Source organism: Myotis lucifugus, unplaced genomic scaffold (genome assembly GCF_000147115.1).
Source record: "Myotis lucifugus unplaced genomic scaffold, Myoluc2.0 scaffold_89, whole genome shotgun sequence".
In the NCBI taxonomy this organism is placed as follows: Eukaryota; Metazoa; Chordata; class Mammalia; order Chiroptera; family Vespertilionidae; genus Myotis; species Myotis lucifugus.
This window is the reverse complement of record NW_005871137.1, coordinates 503,694-522,808: the sequence shown is the minus strand read 5'-3', so window position 1 is coordinate 522,808 and position 19,115 is coordinate 503,694. Positions and strand designations below refer to the sequence as shown.

At 37.6% G+C, this 19,115-nt stretch overlaps 1 protein-coding gene across 2 annotated transcripts in view; it reads right to left on the bottom strand.

Annotated features, from left to right (window-relative positions):
• Positions 1 to 13,372: 13,372 nt before the first annotated feature.
• The window catches only part of CYTIP (cytohesin 1 interacting protein), a 69,020-nt gene continuing 63,277 nt past the window's right edge, over positions 13,373 to 19,115 (bottom strand). For both annotated transcript variants that reach the window (XM_023756107.1, XM_006091249.3), the window contains exons 7-8: positions 17,866 to 17,932; positions 13,373 to 14,986 (exon numbers count right to left, since the gene is read on the bottom strand). In XM_023756107.1, the coding sequence (XP_023611875.1) occupies positions 14,523 to 14,986; positions 17,866 to 17,932 (531 nt within the window). In that variant the 3' untranslated portion in view covers positions 13,373 to 14,522. The remainder of the gene's footprint in view (positions 14,987 to 17,865; positions 17,933 to 19,115) is intronic.

Below are 19,115 nucleotides of genomic sequence, written 5' to 3'. Positions count from 1 at the left end.
TCAAATAGCAATAATAAAAAAATCTCCAATTACACAGAAGTAAAGTACATGTATTTATTTTTTTTATAATCCGTCCAATTGTGAAATCAGCATAGATACTATTGCAAACATTAAACACCTAAAAATGCAAAGATTTTTCTAAAAGCAATGAACATCAACTCAGCACTGGCCTGCCGATATACCATTTCTAAATTCAGTGTATCTTTTTTCCAAGGGTTGGTCCATGTGCTATCTCTGATGACAGAGAGGGAAGAACTCATTTGTTAAACTGGCCTGGAAATTCTGAACCAGTCTAAGTCTCTTGAATAGAGTACAGTGAGTCCTCACTTAATGTCGTCAATAGGTCCTTAGAAACTGTGACTTTAAATGAAACAAAAAGTAAGGAAACCAGTTTCCCAGAGGCTAATTGATATAAACAAGAGCCAAGTTCCCACAGTATATTTCTGGTCACAAAGACATCACCAAACTTCTAAATTAAGACCCAACACACTCCCGATATTAATACTTCTAACATTGAATATTGAAATAGATGTGAGCTATACATACATTTAAGAAAAATTAATAAAACAAGTAAGATACTAATGCTTTTTCAACCTGCTTATTCCAGTTCAGGGTTGCAGGTGGCTATCCTGGCAGCTCACAGTGACAGGGAGGAACCCATCTAGACAGCTGGGCACACACACACAAATACTCAAATTGGGCCTATATAGGCAAACCAAAAAATCTCTACAGACATGGGGCATACTACAAACTCCATAGAGACAGTGGCCCCTGCTGTAAATCAATTTTTTTCCTCATCAACATTATAACAAGATGACATTGAATAAAACAATGTCATTCAAGGACCTGCTGTGTTTAAATACAATCCATTCGAAACCTCTGATTACCACCTGACCGGAGTGACTCAGTGGTTGAGTGTCAAATGAACCTGGAGGACACGGTTTGAGTCCTGGTCAGGACACATGCCAGGGTTGTGGGCTCAATCCCCATTAGGGGGCATGAAGGAAACAGCCAATCAATGATTCCCTCTCATCATTGATGCTTCTATCTCTCTCTCTCCTTCTACCTTCCTTTCTGAAATCAATAAAATATATTTGAAAAAATTTCTGATTACCAACTGGTTTGAGCACCCAGGGGAGCTGGCCAGTCAGCATTATTTGATCCCAAGTAAGAGAACAGAGTATTTGGGGACACAACAAAGCAAGTGAGTCTCAATACTTCCCATGTGCACATACAACACTAGGTACTATAGGAAACATAGATGATTAAATAAAAAAATCTGTCTTCAGAAAATGTAGTATGTTTAGAGGCATAAGAACACAAATGACTATACAGCATCACAATGAGGCATATAACCAGTGCTATTAAGAAACAGAAGCCTAAAGACCAAGAATAGGTAAAGGATGGAGAACCCATAATAAGGTGGACAAGTCAAGAGAAAAACTGTGGGTGTGGGAATGGCCACGCATGCATATGTATGTTTGCACATACCAGTATAAGGGGTGCTAGAGAGTGTGGCATTTGAGTCAATTTACAATATTTAATTCAATTTCAAAAAATTAGAATGAGAAGGGGATATATAGACCTGGAGAACAGCATAAACAAAACAATAATGTCGAGAAAGCTTGAGGATGGAATGAGGCTGCAAAATATTAAATATAATATGAGATAATTTTGACACATAGTCAATAAATCTACGAAGTCTATTAAAGCAGATAAACTTAAAGATGTTACTTACCTGAATACATTTTATTTTAACCTAAAATATACAGGTGCAGATTCATTCACCAACATTGTGACCTAAGTTTAAGCACTCTTCTTTGACTATGGGTCCACTAATTGGAATTCCAAAGTCATCGTTTTTGTATAGAGACTTATCCAAAATATCCAGTCCCAGTTTCTTAAAAGTGAAAGAAATGACAGACCCTTAAGAAGTAATCTAAGTGCAGAATGTTGGATTTTTATTAATTTCTTCCAATCTTTTATATCATCTTGCCCAACTTCAGCAACAATTTTTAAGTCACAAGTACAATTGCAAACAAAAACAACCAAACCTCACCTGGCTGGCGTGACTCAGTGGTTGAGCACTGACCTATAAACCAGGAGGTCACAGTTGGATTCAGGTCAGGGCACATGCCTGGGTTTTCGGCTCAATTCCCAGTGGGGGACGGTGGGGTGTGTGTGCAGGAAGCAGCCAATCAATGATTCTCTCCCATCATTGATGTTTCTATCTTTTTCTCCCTCTCCCTTCCTCTCTGAAATCAATAAAATATAAATAAATAAATAGATAGATAGATAAATCCTATATAATAAAGAGGTAATATGCAAATTGACCCTCACGCCCTCGCATTACAAGATGTCCGCCCCCACGTCCCACATGGTCACAAGATGGCCACCCCCATGTCATCACAAGATGGCTGCCCCCACTTTGTCACAAGATGGCCGCCCCCACATCATCACAAGATGGCCGCCCCCACTTTGTCACAAGATGGCTGGCAGGGGAGGGCAGTTGGGGGTTACTAGGCCTGCAGGGGAGGGCAGTTGGGGGTAATCAGGCCAACAGGGGAGCAGATAGGTGTCAATCAGGCCATCAGGGGAGCAGTTAGGGGGTGATCAGGCAGGCAGGCAGGCAAGCAGTTAGGAGTCAGCGGCAGGGATTGAGCCTAAACCGGCAGGCAGACATCCCCCGAGGGGTCCCAGATTGGAGAGGGTACAGGCTGGGCTGAGGGACACTCCTCATCCCTAGTGCATGAATTTCATGCACCAGGCCTCTAGTAAATAAATAAAGAAATACAACCAAACCTTGAATAGCATACACCCCAACTTGAGGAAGTAGAGGTGCATGGCCACACCAAATGTGAATTAACTTGGTGCCACCACTCACTCTTGTCCTTACACTGAGGCTGAGTGTCTGTTATAAAATGATTTGTCTTTCCCTGGCCCCCATACACATTTATGTGTTCTCCTTAATCTTTGTAATCATAGAGAGAGAAAAGTTTGTTTATTCAAAAATTTGATATACATGTAGGGAAGCGGGAAAAAGTAAAGCTGGAAAAGATTATGACTATATTGAAGCGAGCATTTAGAGCTCTGCTAAGGTTTTAATGCTCACTTTGATCAATAACGGAATATATTATGTGGGAAATAACATGATCTGCAGTTCACTTTAGCCTTTGAAAGATTAATTTGGCCATCGAGTAGGGTGAGTGGGAATAGACAGAACCTGGAATTAGAGAATGGATTGTGGAGGGGGTTTCTTCAATAACTGAGGTTTAGGTCAGAAGTTGAAAGCTGGTTGGCATTGGGTTAAATATGGCTGGAATGTATATTTTCGTAGGCTTGCACTGTATTTTCTAAACTTTAAAATTTAGTTATCTACATTTAGAAACCAGGGGACTATGTACAACTCAATTAAAAATAAAGACCAAAAACCTGGGGGAAAAATCACTGGAGCTGAGTAGCAGCTGGCCTTCTGGCCATGTGCTCTCCTTTGCTGCCACCTCTCATTCTTGTCCTTACACTGAGCCTGAGTGTCTATTACAAAATGAGTTGTCTTTCCCTGGCCCACACCACTCATTTATTTATTCTCTTTAATCTTTGTAATCATAGAGACAGAAAAGTTTGTTTATTCAAACAATTGATATCCAGAGTATGTAGGAGAGACAGTGGGAGATAGGATCAGAAAATTGGATTAGGAGCAAGGAATTCTGATCTGGAAAAATGGCTGAGGTACACAGACATGATATTTGAAGTTGAGAGTCCTGAAGAAAAGAGTGTAGGGAGGGTCAAGGAGAGAGTAGGGGACAGAAATGGAGACTACAACTTATTTTGTGTTAAGGAAAGAACTTAAGAAATGTCTCTATTTAGGTGGCCGAGAGACGAATTAGAAAAGGAATAATCAAGAAGGCAGGAATAGAGTATTTCATAAAGAAAATAGTCTTATCGCAGATACCAAATATTACAAAGAGGTTGAAGAAGACAAGGTTTAATAAAAAGCCATGGCGTTGTTCTTTAGAAGATGGACAATGACAAGAATGTTTTATGCTTGAGTGATGGGGCATGATCCAACTAGTGATTGAATTAGAAGAAAGTGGAGATGGTAAATGGGTGGAGCACTTTTCCAAGAAGATTGATTGCTAAAACAGGGAGAAAGATACAATAGCAGCAGCAGATTCAAGGAAAAATCAGTGAAGAGAAGCTGCATAGATGCATAGATGCATAGATGTGTAGATATACAGATTTGTGTGTATGCATTTATGTATATACAAGAGGCCCAATGCACAAAATTTGTGCAAGGGGCTCAGCCCTGGCAGCCCCAACTGTCTCATGGCCCTGGCTGCCCCATGGCCATGCGGTCCCACCCACTGGTCATTCTGGAAGGTCATTCCACTATCCAGTCTAATTAGCATATTAGCTCTTTATTATATAGGATGTACATATACTAGTATATCTGTAGATATACACGCATATTAAAGGCATGTAAAATTATGACAAATTTCTCCAAGTCTAGAAATGGAGACTACAACTTATTTTGTTGTTAAGGAAAGAATCACTAATGTGACTCTTCAATTAGCTAAATGTAACACACATGGCAACCTACTATCTTAGTTGTAAAGATACAACAGGACCTTTCATCAGTGAACAACTGATGTCCTTGGTATGCAGAGCTGGACACCTTTGCACAAGACTTTAGAAGCCAGAAATGAACACCCATCACTCTCTTTAATCTCTAAAACTGGATTTTTAAGACCTCTGATGAATTGAGATTGTCCTTAATAAGGTCCACTAACAGGAAAACCTCATGAAGGAGACTTCACCACAAGGCAAGTACCCTTAACTGATGGTCTTTGCTCAATACCCGGGACCTGCATGTTAATGTCTCTTAGGTGATTCTTATGCAGCCAGCCAGCACTGTCTGAAGTCTGTTGTTTCAGAACCACTTTCTTAGCTCATGTCTAGGCCAGTGAGCTTTATACATGACTATTCACCCACATCCTGTTTTGAATCAGTGGCTCTGTCTGTAGTTTTAAAACTAAACTAAAAGTGTTGCACACTGTGGTGAGGAAATGACAACTGTATCTTCAAGTACAGCTAGTAAGGATCAGACCCATACACATTATCATCTTTCATCCTTCAAGAATGTTCTATATATATATATATATATATATATATATATATATATATATATATATATATATCTCCTTTTCATTCTCCTCTCCCTGTTCTTCACTTGTTTTAATATTTTCTCTCTCTCTCTCTCTCTCTCTCTCTCTCTCCCTCTTCCTCCCCCCCCCCACATTGAGGTAATTTTCTATATCTTTAAGTTCACAAATTTTCTCAGTATCTATGTGTTATATGCTGTTCCACGCATCATTCAAATTTAATTTCAAAGACAATGTTTATAGAATGAAAATGTATTATATGTATTTAAATCCTTCTAATTTATGTTAATAATTTTTACTCCACTATGGTTTCTATTCCTTAGTTTTATTCTATCTTTAATCAACTTCAATGTTCTTAATTTTAATAATCTTTATTTTTTAGAAAAGTTATAGATTTACAGAAAATTGTACAGATAGTATAGAGGTTTTCATATACCTTGCACATATTATATTAATATGGCACATTTGTTATAATTAATGAAAAATATTGATACATTACTGTTAGCTAAAGTCCATGCTTTATTAAGAATTTATTAAGTCATGCATGGGTATTTTTTTACCTAATGTTCTTTTGTGTTCCAGTATGCCTTTCAGGACACTATATTATATTTAGTCATCATGTCTAGCTAGGCTTTTCTTGGCTATAACAGTTCTCAGATTTTACTTATTTTGATTACTTTGACAGTTTTAAGAAGCATTGGTTGGTATTTTGTAGAATATCTCTTAACTGTGATTTGTCTGATATTTTCTTATTATTAGACTCAAGTTATGAGTTTTGGGAGGAAGACTACAGAGATAAAATGCCATTCTCACTACGTCATATCAAGCATACATGTTATCAACATGACCTGTCACTATTGATGTTGACCTTGATCACCTGGCTGAAGCAGTGTTTGCTGGTTGTCTCCACTGTGGAGTTACCTCTTTTCTTCACTTTCTATGTTGCACTCCATGGAAGGTAGTCACCATGCTTAATGGAATGGGGAATTATGCTCCATCTCCTTAAGGGTGCAATATCTATATACCTGGTAACTTCCGTGGAATTGTTCTGCAAAGGAAATTTGTCTTTTCACCCCATTTATTATTTATTGTCATCTATTTATATTAGTATGGATGGGGTCATGCATGGATATTTATGTTATCTTTTGGGTTACAATCTAATACTCCTTTATTTATTTATTTATTGCTCAAACTGTTGCATACTTGGCCACTGGAAGCTCATTCAACTGGCTTCTGTGTCCCTTCACTATAACATCATTGTGAGATTTTGCTTTGTTTTTGTTTTTAAAAATTTCCTTATATTATGGCACTACAAAATACTCCAAGCTCTTCTGGTACATTTTCTGTACCAGTCATAGAATCAGTTATTTGTCCAAGGAAGCCTGGTTTCTTTCATTGAAGAATGGAATTAGAAACCAAAATCTTGGTGTTAGATGTGCTCATTACTACTAAGGTATCATTACTCCCAGGATCTCTCAGGTGAGAGAGCAAGTTCATATATGTGTGTATACTATCCCATCAGTGTAACATATCTATAAATATTTTCTATATAATCTGTATTAAGCTAATATTGAGTGTACACTGATGTTTCTAACTCTAATACTTTTACACATGGATTACTCTAGCCTCCTCCCTTGCTTGCTTATCTGTAAACTCCCACTCCAACAGTAAAAACCAGGCTCCCATAACCAGCCATTCATTTATCAACAGTTCAGTTCCAATATACTAGTACATGTATAGCAGGACCAGAATGGTTAACTGAAACCCCATGGAAAACAACTTTTCCAACTACAGAACAATGTTTGTGTTTAATTTGACAGATTACATTTTCAAAGTTATGTAGATCAGCCCCTTTTCCTCCCACTTTCTTAAGTAGGTTGTTGCGTAATTAGTAATACAGTTAGATTGTTTTGTCACATCTGCTTTCTATCCTGGGATTCCCCCAACTTCCTAAATTTGTTTTCCTAATTTGCATACAGTAAGAGTCATTTTTTGTGCTATAAAGTTCTATAGGTTTTGACAAATGCATAGGTTCATGTATCCACAATTACAATATTATACAGAATAGTTTTACCACTCTTGTCTTAGTCTGCTCATGCTGCCATAACAAAATTCCATAGACTGGTTGGCTTAAACAACAAAAACTTATTTTCTTCCAGTTCTGGATACTGGTTCCAGTCCCAGTCCAAGATTCAGGTTTAAGCTGGGTTTGGTTCCTGGTGATAGCTCTCTTCCTGGCTTGCAAATGGCTGCTTTGTCCTCAAATGGCTATTCCTACGCCCAAGACTCTGCTAGGTAGTTAGTTTCCAAAATTGTGAGAAAATAAATTTCTGTTGGTTAAGCCACCCAGTCTGTGATATTTTGTTTCTGTAGCACAAGCAAACTAAAATAACTCTGTAAAACTCACCAGTGTTCCATTTATTTAAACTTTTACACACACACACACACACACACACACACACACACACACACACTACACCACCCTACCCTCAAATCCATAGGACCACTTTTTGCCATTCTATAATATTGCCTCTCCAGAATGTCATGAAAATGGAATCATACAATATGTGGCCCTTCCAGACTAGCTTTTTAAAGTTAGCAATAGTAATGTACGATTTGTCATGTCTTTGCCTGGCTTGATTGATTGCTCATTTTTTAATGGTTAAATAATCATCTATTGTATGGATATACCACAGTTTGTTTATCCACTAACCTATTATAGGACATTTTTGTTGCTTCCAATATTTAGTGATTATGAATAAAGTTGTTACATATATTTGTGTGTGGGTTTTGTGTGGACATTGTTTTCAAATCAGCCAGATAAATACATAAGAGTGTGATTATTGTATCATATGGACCACATGGCTTTGTAAAAAACTGCCAAACTGTCTTTCAAAGTGGCTGTACTATTTTTACGTTCCTACCAGCAATGAAAATCATTGCTGTTGCCTGACATTTTTGCCAGCAATTGGTATTCACAACTGTTTGTCTGTTTAGATTTTAGTTACCCAATAGCCATGTAGTAATATCTCATCCTTGTCTTAATTTTAAAATCCCAAATGACAAATGATACTGAACTCTTTTAATGCAAGTATTTGCCATGTATATACCATCTTTTGAGCTGTTTTTCAGATCTTTTGAACATGTTTTAATTGGGTTGTTTGTGCTCTTATATTTTTTATTTTAAAAGCTCTTTTTATAGTTTAAATACAAGTCCTTTTACAAATACGTGTTTCGTAAATATTTCCTCTTAGTCTGTGACTTGTCTGTTGATTCTCTTAACAGTATCTTTCTCAAAACAGAAGTTTTAATTTTAATAAAGTCCAATGTATCAACTTTTTCTTTCATAAATCATACTTTTGGTGTATGTAAAAATTCATCACCAAATTCATCTAGACTTTTTTCTATATTATCTTCTAGAAGTTTTATAATTTTATGTTTTACATATATAAGTCTATGATGCGATTTTGAGTTAATTTTGCAAAATGTGTAAAGTTTTGCATATGGATGTCCAATTGTTCCAGAAACATTTGTTGCAAACACTGTCCTTTCTTCATTTAACTGTCTTTGCTCCTTTGTCAAAGGTCAGTGACTGACTATATTTATGTGGGTCTGTTTCTGAGCATGCTATTCTGTTTCATTGACCTATATATCTACTCTTTTGCCAATACCATGTTGTCCTAATTATTGTAGATTAAAAGTCTAGAAATTTGGGTATATGATTTCTCCAACATCCCCTTACTTTTTCTTCTCCCCCTCTGCTTCCTCCAATTTTACATCAGCTATTCTAGGTCTTTTGCCTTTCCATATAAAATTTAGAAGCAGTTTGTCAATGTCTACAGAACAGTTTGCTGGAAATTTCATTTAATCTATACTAAATCTATTATATAAGTTAAGAAGAACTTACATCTTAACACTACTGAGTCTTCTTATCCATGAACACAGAGAATCTCTGTTTATTTAGATTTTCTTGTATTTTTTCATCAGAGTTTTAGAGTTTTCCCTATATAGATTCTGCATATATTGTGTTAGGTTTATATCTATTTCATTTTAGGGATAAATGTCATTATTTGTTTAATTTCAAATATTAGTTGTTCATTGCTAGTGTATAAGAAATCAATTGACTTTTATATAATAACTAGAGGCCCAGTGCATTAAATTCATGCACAGGTGTGTGTGTGTGTGTGTGTGTGTGTATCCCTCAGCCAAGCCTGCACCCTCTCTAATCTGGGACCCCTCGAGGGATGTCTGACTGCCCCTTTAGGCCTGGTACCCCCAACTGCCCTCCCATGCAGGCCTGGTCCCCCCAACTGCCCTCCCCTTCAGGCCTGGTCCCCCCACAACTGCCCTCCCCTGCAGGCCTGGTCCCCCCCAACTGCCCTCCCCTGCAGGCCTGTTGTGGTGGCCATCTTTGACCACATGGGGGTGGCCATCTTGTGTGTTGGAGTGATGGTCAATTTGCATACTGGTCATGACTAATTAACATATCTGGGCTAATTAGCATATGCCTCTCTTATTATATAGGATTTGTATCCTGTGACCTTGCTATATTTACTTATTAGTTCCAGGATTTCTGTTGTTGATTCTTTGGGATATTCCACATAGATAACCGTGTCATTTGCAAACACACACAGTTTCATTTCTTCCTTCCCAATTTGTATACCTTTCCCTTTCTTTCCTTGTCTTGGTGTACTGGCTAGGACTTTTAGTACAATGGTGAATAGAAATAGTGAGAGAATATCCTTAGCAGGGAAAGCATCCAATTTCTTACTGCTATGATATTAGTTATATTTTTTGTTTGTTTTTAAATGTTTTATTGGTTTTTTTTAGAGAGCGAGAAAGGGAGAGGGAGAGAGATAAATATCAATTGGCTGCCTCCTGCATGCATCCTACTGGGGACCAAACCTGCAACACTGGCATGGGAATGGAACTGACTGGGGACAGAACCAGCAACCTCTTGGTGCATGGGATGACATTCAACCAACTGAACCATGTCAGGAGGGCTTAGCTGTAGGCTTCTTGGAGATATTCTTTATTAAGTTGAGGAACTTGTCCTCTTCCTGAGAGATACATGCTTTATATTTGTTCAAACTGTTTTATTTTTTCATATGACAATTCTGCTGTTTGTGATATCTCCTGACCTCTGCTCATCATTGTTCCTTTCTTTTGTGCTTTGTAACTTTAATTATGAATTGTTTTGTTTTTCTGTAGAATCTTTATCCTCTGCTCATAAAGATGCACCAATATAGAAATGATAAAGTCAGCATGCCAATCACTGAATTCATTTAAATACATTCAGACTCCCCCAGCAAATTGGAAAGCAAGTAACTATTTAAGTTCACTTTTTAATATTCTTTTAAAATTTTCTGTCAGCCCAGCCAGCTTGGCTCAATGGTTGAGCATTGACCTATGAACCAGGAGGTCAGGGTTTGATTCTTGATCAGGGCACATGCCCCAAGTACGGGGCATGCAGGAGGCAGCAATGGATGATTCTCTCTCATCATTGATGTTTCTATCTCTTGCTCTCTCTCTTCCTCTCTGAAATCAATAAAAATAAAATAATAATAACAATAATAATAAATATTCTATCAATTCATGCACCTCTGGACAAAGTTGAGAAGTTAGTAATAGATCTGGTTTCAGTTTCCTAGTCATCTTTTTGGCTAGTTATACAATCTTGACCAGGTTCTTTAACTTCAAGGATCTTTAATCTTACCATTTATTTATAGAAAAATTAACAATGGTAACATTCACCACTTATTTTTACTCAAAATATTTTGGAGAAACTCATTATCTTTGTATTGTCAAATCTGTGTCCTCCTGAACGATGCTGTGAAGACTCTAAGGTAGCACACTGATCTCCACCTCCGGATGTTCCTGCCTTTGCATATCCCTGCTTCTAGGGGGTGGGTGGGTCCTGTGACTCTGTCTAAGGAAGGGAATATAGCAGTTGATGGGATGTCCCTCCACAATTCTGTTCAGCTGCATGGAAAAAGTGAGGGGATGCCACCCTTGTGCTTGCACTCCATTATTTAAGACTCTGTCTTGCTTCAGTCTTTGTTTCCATTGTTGGTTTTTAATAAGCAAGCTGCTATGAATCTTATGCCCTCAAGGAACTGAATCTGACAACAACCTGAGGGAACTTGGTAGTAAATCCTTTCCCGGTGCAGCCTGCGGGCAAGAACTCCATCTCGGGTGACACTTTGATTGCAACCTTGTGAGACACTGAGCAGACCCAGCTACGCTTTGCCCAGACTTCTGACCTTCAGAAACTTTGAGGTGATAAATATGTTTTAAGCCTCCAAGTTTGTAGTAATTTGTTAAAGAACAGAAAGCTAGTACAAGTGCAAAGCCTCAGTTAGTAGGTAATGCCTTTTAGGAACCTTAAGAGGTGTCAAGTGTTCACCCCAGATTTTTAAAAGTTTACACTCACAACAGCAATTTATTTCATTAAAAGTAGGTAAGGAAAGAAATTAGATAGGGATAGAGAAAAAGTTCTGACACTGAATAATGGCTCCTTTATTTCAAAAAATTATCAATTTTTTATTTTATTGCCCATAGTTCTGTAGAAAATGGATATAAAGTACCAATAATTTTGTGATCTGAAGGATTTGATAGTTATGTATTATTTACTAGTACTTAGATTACATACATCCATAAATACTTATACTTTATAATTAGAACACATAAACTGTGTCCATGTTTGATTTCTTTAGTACAAACTAGAATTTTTAATACTGTTCGCATCATGCAACTAAGATATAAAGGTGTTACAAAGTAGAAAGTGAAAATAAAGTTTTATTTCAAAAATATAATTTCCAACTTTTTGACATGGTGATGTTACTTTAATCACATAACAATTCATTGTTATGCTTGATTCAAATTATGGTTTATCAATGCGTACTAGAAAATGCATTTTCATAACAAATTGTCAACTAATGCTAATCACCAATATTACATATTTGACAAATTTGGGGTTTAAAAAAAACACTTTTCAACCATTTTCTTAGTAAATTACATCAAAGTGAGTCATCTTGCATCTAAGCAGGGAAATGAAATCTAAAGCCCTCCTAAGGTCACACTCAGTCTGAAAAGCTATTACCCACATTTCCACTGAACAACAGCTAGTTTTCTTACAACTTGTGAACACACATGTCATACCCTCCCTTCCTGTATTCTGGTTATAAAGTGCTTTTCTTTTTTTCCAGAACATAACTGACTCTTGACTCTAGTTCATCTTATCACAGACAACGTGTGACTCGCTCTGTTCCTTCCCTGGGCCTTTTGTGAGGGGTTGGTGACTGTAAGAAGGAAGAATTGCACTATACTGAACACTTAAAGCCACAAGAAAAGTAAATGACCTGTGGTCTGCTTTCCCAAGTGACCCATGGTGGTTCTCAAAACATTGCTCACATCGCAGAAGACCAAAGTCATCTTTCCTCAAATAAATGTGATATTTCCTTCTGCTGAACTCTGTGAAATAGGATTCACAGGAAATGCATTTGTGTAAGCAGATCTCTGACAGGATAATTCTAGTCCATGATAAGCAGTAAGCTCTATCAGTTGAATCACAGCCCATTTGCTAGCCCTGGTTGAACATAAATGTATTGCTAACCATGCAGTTAGAAATGTGCCTATATCTGAAAACTTGCTAATGCAGACCAGGACAATCACCCAAAACCAGTCTCTCTGTCCATGCAGTAGCTACGATTGCACGTTTTATGTATTCTTGGAGGGAGAGTGTATCCTCCCGTGGCCTGTGGTGATAAAATAACTATACAGAACCAGAAAAAGGGTAAACTACATCTAGGGAGACTGTAATGATAGGCGAGAGACAGGAAGAACTGGCTTCCAACTTCAGCCCTGCCACTGCCTATGGGGACGTCTGCAAATTCCTGCTTCTGAGGGCGTGCCTAACACCTATCTCCAGGGTTATGTCAGGGATCGCACAGAAACCATTTTTAACCTACTAGGCAGTCTGTAACTGTAGGCAGGATTGGTATTGTCTCTGTGAAACATGCTGCACTCTGCTTTTCGTATGAGTGATTCTCAAGTAGAGCCCACTGGATGCTTCTGAGTTCAAAGAATTAATAGAGAGCAGGTCTCAATTAGAGATCACTTTTATTTTATTATTTTGTTCTTAACCTACAGGCTTTCTTACCCTCTTCTCTATTTTTTTCTCAAATGATTCATTCTTCATTTTCCACTTAAAGTCAACTATCAAATGACTCTATTTCTCCCAAACACACATACACACACACACACACACACACACACACACACACACACACACTAAAATCAGTAAGGGCTATTTATTATATTGTCAGGGTTATTTACTCTAGAATAGAGGCAGTGAGCAGCTGTATCACCAGAACAGAAAAATTATGGACTTCAATAGGCATTGAAAAAAAATGCGATTGAGTGGCTAGACATAAGATGATACTAACATGACTAATAGGCTCACGAGTGCCGAGGCAATAACTATTTAAAATATATAACATAATGTAAGGAGTGATATGGAAAAAATCTACAGGAGGAAAATCCTTTTCCTGAATCTAGTTTTTCACATTTTATATTTGTTCAAAAAAATTACAAAGCTATAAAATCTTGCCAGTTCAATATTTAGATAGAATAAAAAATGAATCAAGTAAGAATAACATTGCCACCCATTTTGTTTAGGCTGCCTATAAAAAAACAAAAAACAACCAAACTTACTATAATCTTCCTCAGTACCCACCTTAGACAATATCTTTCCATGGATCTCATGAAGCTTAAACCCTCATATTAAATCTTACATTTCCCGCTTTACTGTCACTGTAGATGTGAAAAATGGCTGATGGTCATCTTTGTTTATAATCCTTCAGAGATTTCAATAGAAACATTCAAAATTGCCTATTTTTAAGCCTCCCCAGGGGTTACTGAGCTTAAGTTAACATAAAGTTTTGATACCTACTTATTTACCTACAGAAGGTATTCCAAATAATTATATTGTCACTTTCTTATTTACACTGGACTCCAAAGTTCTCAATTTTTCACACGAATAATCTACAAAATAAATATTACTCTTGCCTTCACAGGCAGCATTAGCACGAGCAAGCATTTGTGTTAATTTGTTATATTATCTAACTTACAACTTTATTTCCTTGCTGTCTGCTTAGAACTTCAGCTGTTCTAGTTAAAACATTAAGATGCAGAAAAAAAACACGATAGAAAAACTTTAAATAAAGGTCACTATTGCCTAAAATGGGATGTCAGTTTTGCAATTCATTTGCACTTTCCCACTAAGCTGGGTGGAGTTTATCTAAACAAGTCCAGAAGGTATTTATGAAATAAGCTCATAGGAAGGGGCATCGCAACCCATCAGAAGCGACTCTCTTCCTCTTCCACAGGGCGGTGAAGGCCAGGGATGAATTTCAAGAGTTGTTTCCGGACGCTCCCCCTTCTGCTTTTTCGGGGCAGAGTCCCAAACATGCTTGAGAAGTTGCTCTCCCACATGGGAGACATGGACCCACTGCTGGCAGTACTGATGCTCCGGTTCCTGGAAGATGACTTCTTCAGAAAATCGTCCCCATCCTTGAGGACAAAGCACTCATCATCGGTGCTTGTCTGCCTGCTGAAGGCTCCCTTGCTCGAGTCCTCAGACACACATGTCTGGTAGCCGTCCTCGCTGTCCATTGTCATGGAGCTCAGCCAGCTTTTACAGCTGCTCTCACTGGATAATCGATTCCGGTCCGGGAGGGCTGAGCCTGCCCCCGGCAGGGTTCCAAACAAAATTGATTCATCTATGTCCATGTTTTCCAAACTTGGGCAGTTAGCTGCATCACCTAGAATGCAGAAAACAAAGTCTACTGTGGAATGGATCTAAGCATCATCACTCCCTACAAGTAAATACACCAAAATTTCTCTTCTAAGGGCAAATAATATTTTTCACAGAGTCTTGACTTGCATGAATAAATGACGGGTTATAAGGTAATTTGATAAACCTTATAGTAGGATTTCCCAAACTAGTTGCCCATGGCCTACCTGCCATGTAAAAGGGTTCATGGTCATGAAAAAGGTAAGGCTAGATTAAATACATTTAAACCAGATTCTTCATATGAGAACAAGTACTATTCATTTGACAGCATGCCTGCATGACTTGAGAATTTTTGAAAGGATTATTTTTAAACTGAAGTGACCCTGCAATCTTTTATTAAAATTCTTGATAAAGAAATGGGGCTTTAAGGAATATACTTGGAGAAATGCTGTCTTATAGATTATCTCCATTTAGTTCCTCTTATGTTTAACTACTGTCCTTTTTAGTGATTATAAACTTATAATAACATTATTTGACATGTAGGGGAAACACAGTTATAAAACCTGCACCTGTAGGCATATTATAGAGAAGTCAAAGGTATTTAAGGCAAAAAGGATATTGTCGAGTCTCAATATTCCAAGTTTCATATTAGAATGCTATAATACTTAAATGCTCTGAAATGGTACTGTACCCAGAAAATAGCCCTGTCCTCAAATAAGTAACAATTCATTTGAAGGAATTGAGTTTTATCTGCTTAGCTGAATTTTTTCATCAATCTTTTATAAGCTACATCTGGGGTCCCCAAACTCAAATTTTAATCACATACCAATATCCTGTCCCACCCCCCTTGCTTCTATACTGGCTGGTATAATGCAAAAAAAGCATATTATCTGTAATACCAGCCTGAGAAAGACATACACCAGCCCCCTAGTTTCAACCAATCACTGATCTAAAATATTTGAGAAAAATAATAATAATTCCAGAAACTTTCAAAGAGCAAAACTTGAATTTGCCATGGCACCAAGCACTACACTGAATCCACATGAATGAAGTGAAATATAGCATACCATTTGGTAGCCTTACATGTAAATACAAGTTGTATGAAAATACTATGGCATTTTATGGAATACACTTGGGCATCTTGAATTTTGGTATCCACAGGGTTTGTCCTAGAAACGATCTCCCATGCATGCCAAGGGATAACTGTAATTAGATGGTAAGTACTTCAAGAAAAACAAGAGAGCCTAGCTGGCATGGCTCAGTAGTTGAGCATCAACCTATGAACCAGAAGGTCAGGGTTCAATTCCTGGTCAAGGGTACATGCCTGGGTTGCATGCCCAATCCTCAGTGGGGGTGGAGGGGCATGCAGGAGGCAGCCAATCAATGATTCTCTCTCATCATTGATGTTTCTATCTCTCTCTCCCTCTCCCTTTCTCTCTGAAATGAATGAAAATACATATTTTAAAAGATTTTTAGAAAAAGAAAAGCAATAGAACATTGACATTCAGAAATGGTTTCAGTTTGCGTTATCTCTACTGCTGCTCTCCTTTGTCCTTTGTTGACAATATAAAAGGAGACTGTTTATTTTTCCTTTTGATCTGTAAGGTTAAGTATGGCCAGCCCTCAGTGAGTGATTAATCATAATTCTTTTCTTTTTGCTAATACAACCTACTTTATTTCATTTTGCAATGCTTTGATTAGAGAGCAATTGCTTTATAGAATTTCATGCCCTGAATATTTATTCTAGGTCTAGAAAAAGTAAAAAAGAACTCGTTCAACTCTCAAAAAATTTGTACAACAATGACCTTATGAGGATTCAGTCTCCTTCATTCTTACCTAAGGACCTTGTCTCCACAAGGCCATTGCTATAGAATCCCAGAACAAAGCCCATCTCTACTCCAGAATGCTCCAAAAGTGAAGGCAAAGGTTTCCCAAATCTTCAGGTCTACAGAAACCCAAAAGGTAGCTAAATTTTGTACCTTTCTTGCTAGTAATCTTCAGACCCCCCTCCAAAAAAAAATCTGTTATGAATTTTTAAAAAATATTAGGTTAAATACATAAAAATGGAAGTAACTCATACAAACTTTTTATCAAAAAACAACAACTTCAACATAATTTCTAAGCCATAAGTTAAGTGCCTAATTAAAAATTAAATGTACCTTTTTTCTGTAAAGAGGTTATCACTTTTGACAGATATCTAGGTTATAAATAGAGACTTTAGACTTAGTATTATTTGAAGGAAATATAACCTATCTTTCACACCCACTCTGCTAGTGGTTTCAATGAATTATTTATACATACAAGTTCTTCTTCAGGCCACACTAGTCACATAGCAAATCTCAAATCAACAAATTTTAAACTCATCCTTTTCCTTTAGAAGGTACACAATGACAAGAACCACGACATTACTATTATTATGATCATTCACATTTCAGTCTCGGAGGTCATGAAGGAGAATATCTCTGCATTAATGTAACCTATACAATTTGAACAAGTGTTAGGAGCTCTACACAAAAAGTGTGCTATCATTCCAGCCTCAGTAGTTTCTGGGAACCACACAGCCCCTGAGCCATGGACGTTCTCAGAAATTTCACTCATCTGCTGAAATCAGGCCATCATTCCTACTGCTCTTCTAAAATCTCCAGGTGCCTCTTGCAAGCATGTGCATGCAGGAGCATATCTGCATGCTTTGATGTGCATATGTGTTATGTGTATGAAAGAGGGATGCGACTTGACTTATCCCTCCTCCAAATACATAGGTCACTCCAAAGAAATACAAACTGGTATTCATTATCCATGCTGCACAATTTTTTTCTTATAATGATGATAATCTTAATGCAACTTAGAGGCAGAAATACTAAAAGGGTGAAATGTTAGTGTGGTTTCTGAACAGGAAATCACATTTACCATGAAGCAGGCGCTGTTCCTGTAACTGCAGAGTTCTGAACTCCACCCATTTCTTCTTCAAGGTTTGCTGAGAAAAAAGAAAAAAAGTGCCAATATTAGGAAACCCCAGTGAAATAGCAATTTACTTCTGGGTGTTGAGATTTGTCGTTAAATTTTTTTTCTTTTCTTTCTGGCTCTAACAACCTCTCTTGCTCATTTGAAAGATGTTTTTCTGTGTAAAAGGCAGATATTGGGAAAACTACTTTCTCAATAAATAATTGAGTAGCACCAAGAAGTTGAAACCATGACATCATTTCAATAGGAACAATGAAAACAATAGAAACAATAAAAACAATATACAATAGAAACAATGACATTTGTATATTTTTATTTTAAATAAATATTATAGAACCAGATTGCTTAGGTTTGTGTCCATTTAGTATCTGTTTAGACAGGGACTTTCATTCTAGTCTTCTCCCATATGCAGGATGAAGATAATAATAGAACCTAAACACTAGGATTGTCATGAAGCTTAAATGAGTTAATAGATGTAAAATGATTAGAACAGTGACTAGATCGTAGTAATTGTTCAATAAATACCATCACCATTCTTTAAGCCTGGAGCACTAAAACTTTTTAGAAAATAAAAAGCTGTCTTTTCTGCTGGACAGCTTTTTTATTTTCTACACCAAAAAGAGGAAGTCTACCTGTTCTGAGAGGCTTCCTTGGGAGGCTAAACTTAAACATTGCACAGCACCCTGACTTCTCAACTGCTTCCTTCCCCTGCTGCCCAGCACCTGAGAGCTGTGGCCCAGGGGGGAATGGAGTGGCTGATGTGATGATCAAGGTGGCAGGGGAGGCTTGGACTAGCCCACGACTGGGCTGAGGGGATGGGAATTGAAAGCCAATCAGGCCAAAAGCATCTGGCAAGGCACCATCAAAGGCTCATTCTCTCTCCTGCTCTTTGTTCTCTACCCCACCCTTTCCTTTGCCATTTCAGGGCCCCACAGCCAGCCCAGCAGGCAGACACAGCTCAGCTTTGCCTCTGGACACCTAGTGGGAAAGGGAACCTTCACTTAACGCAATCTGGGAAGGTCAGATAAAGTCTAAAAATGAAGAGAAAAAGAAGTACATTTGAAGGGGAAAGGCCTAAAGGAAAGAAAATAATAAAATACAAGAATGTCATTAAATGCTTAAGGGAAAATGGATGGTTCCTGAATTCTGGGACTAAACCAGTGATGGTGAACCTTTTGAGCTCGGCGTGTCAGCAT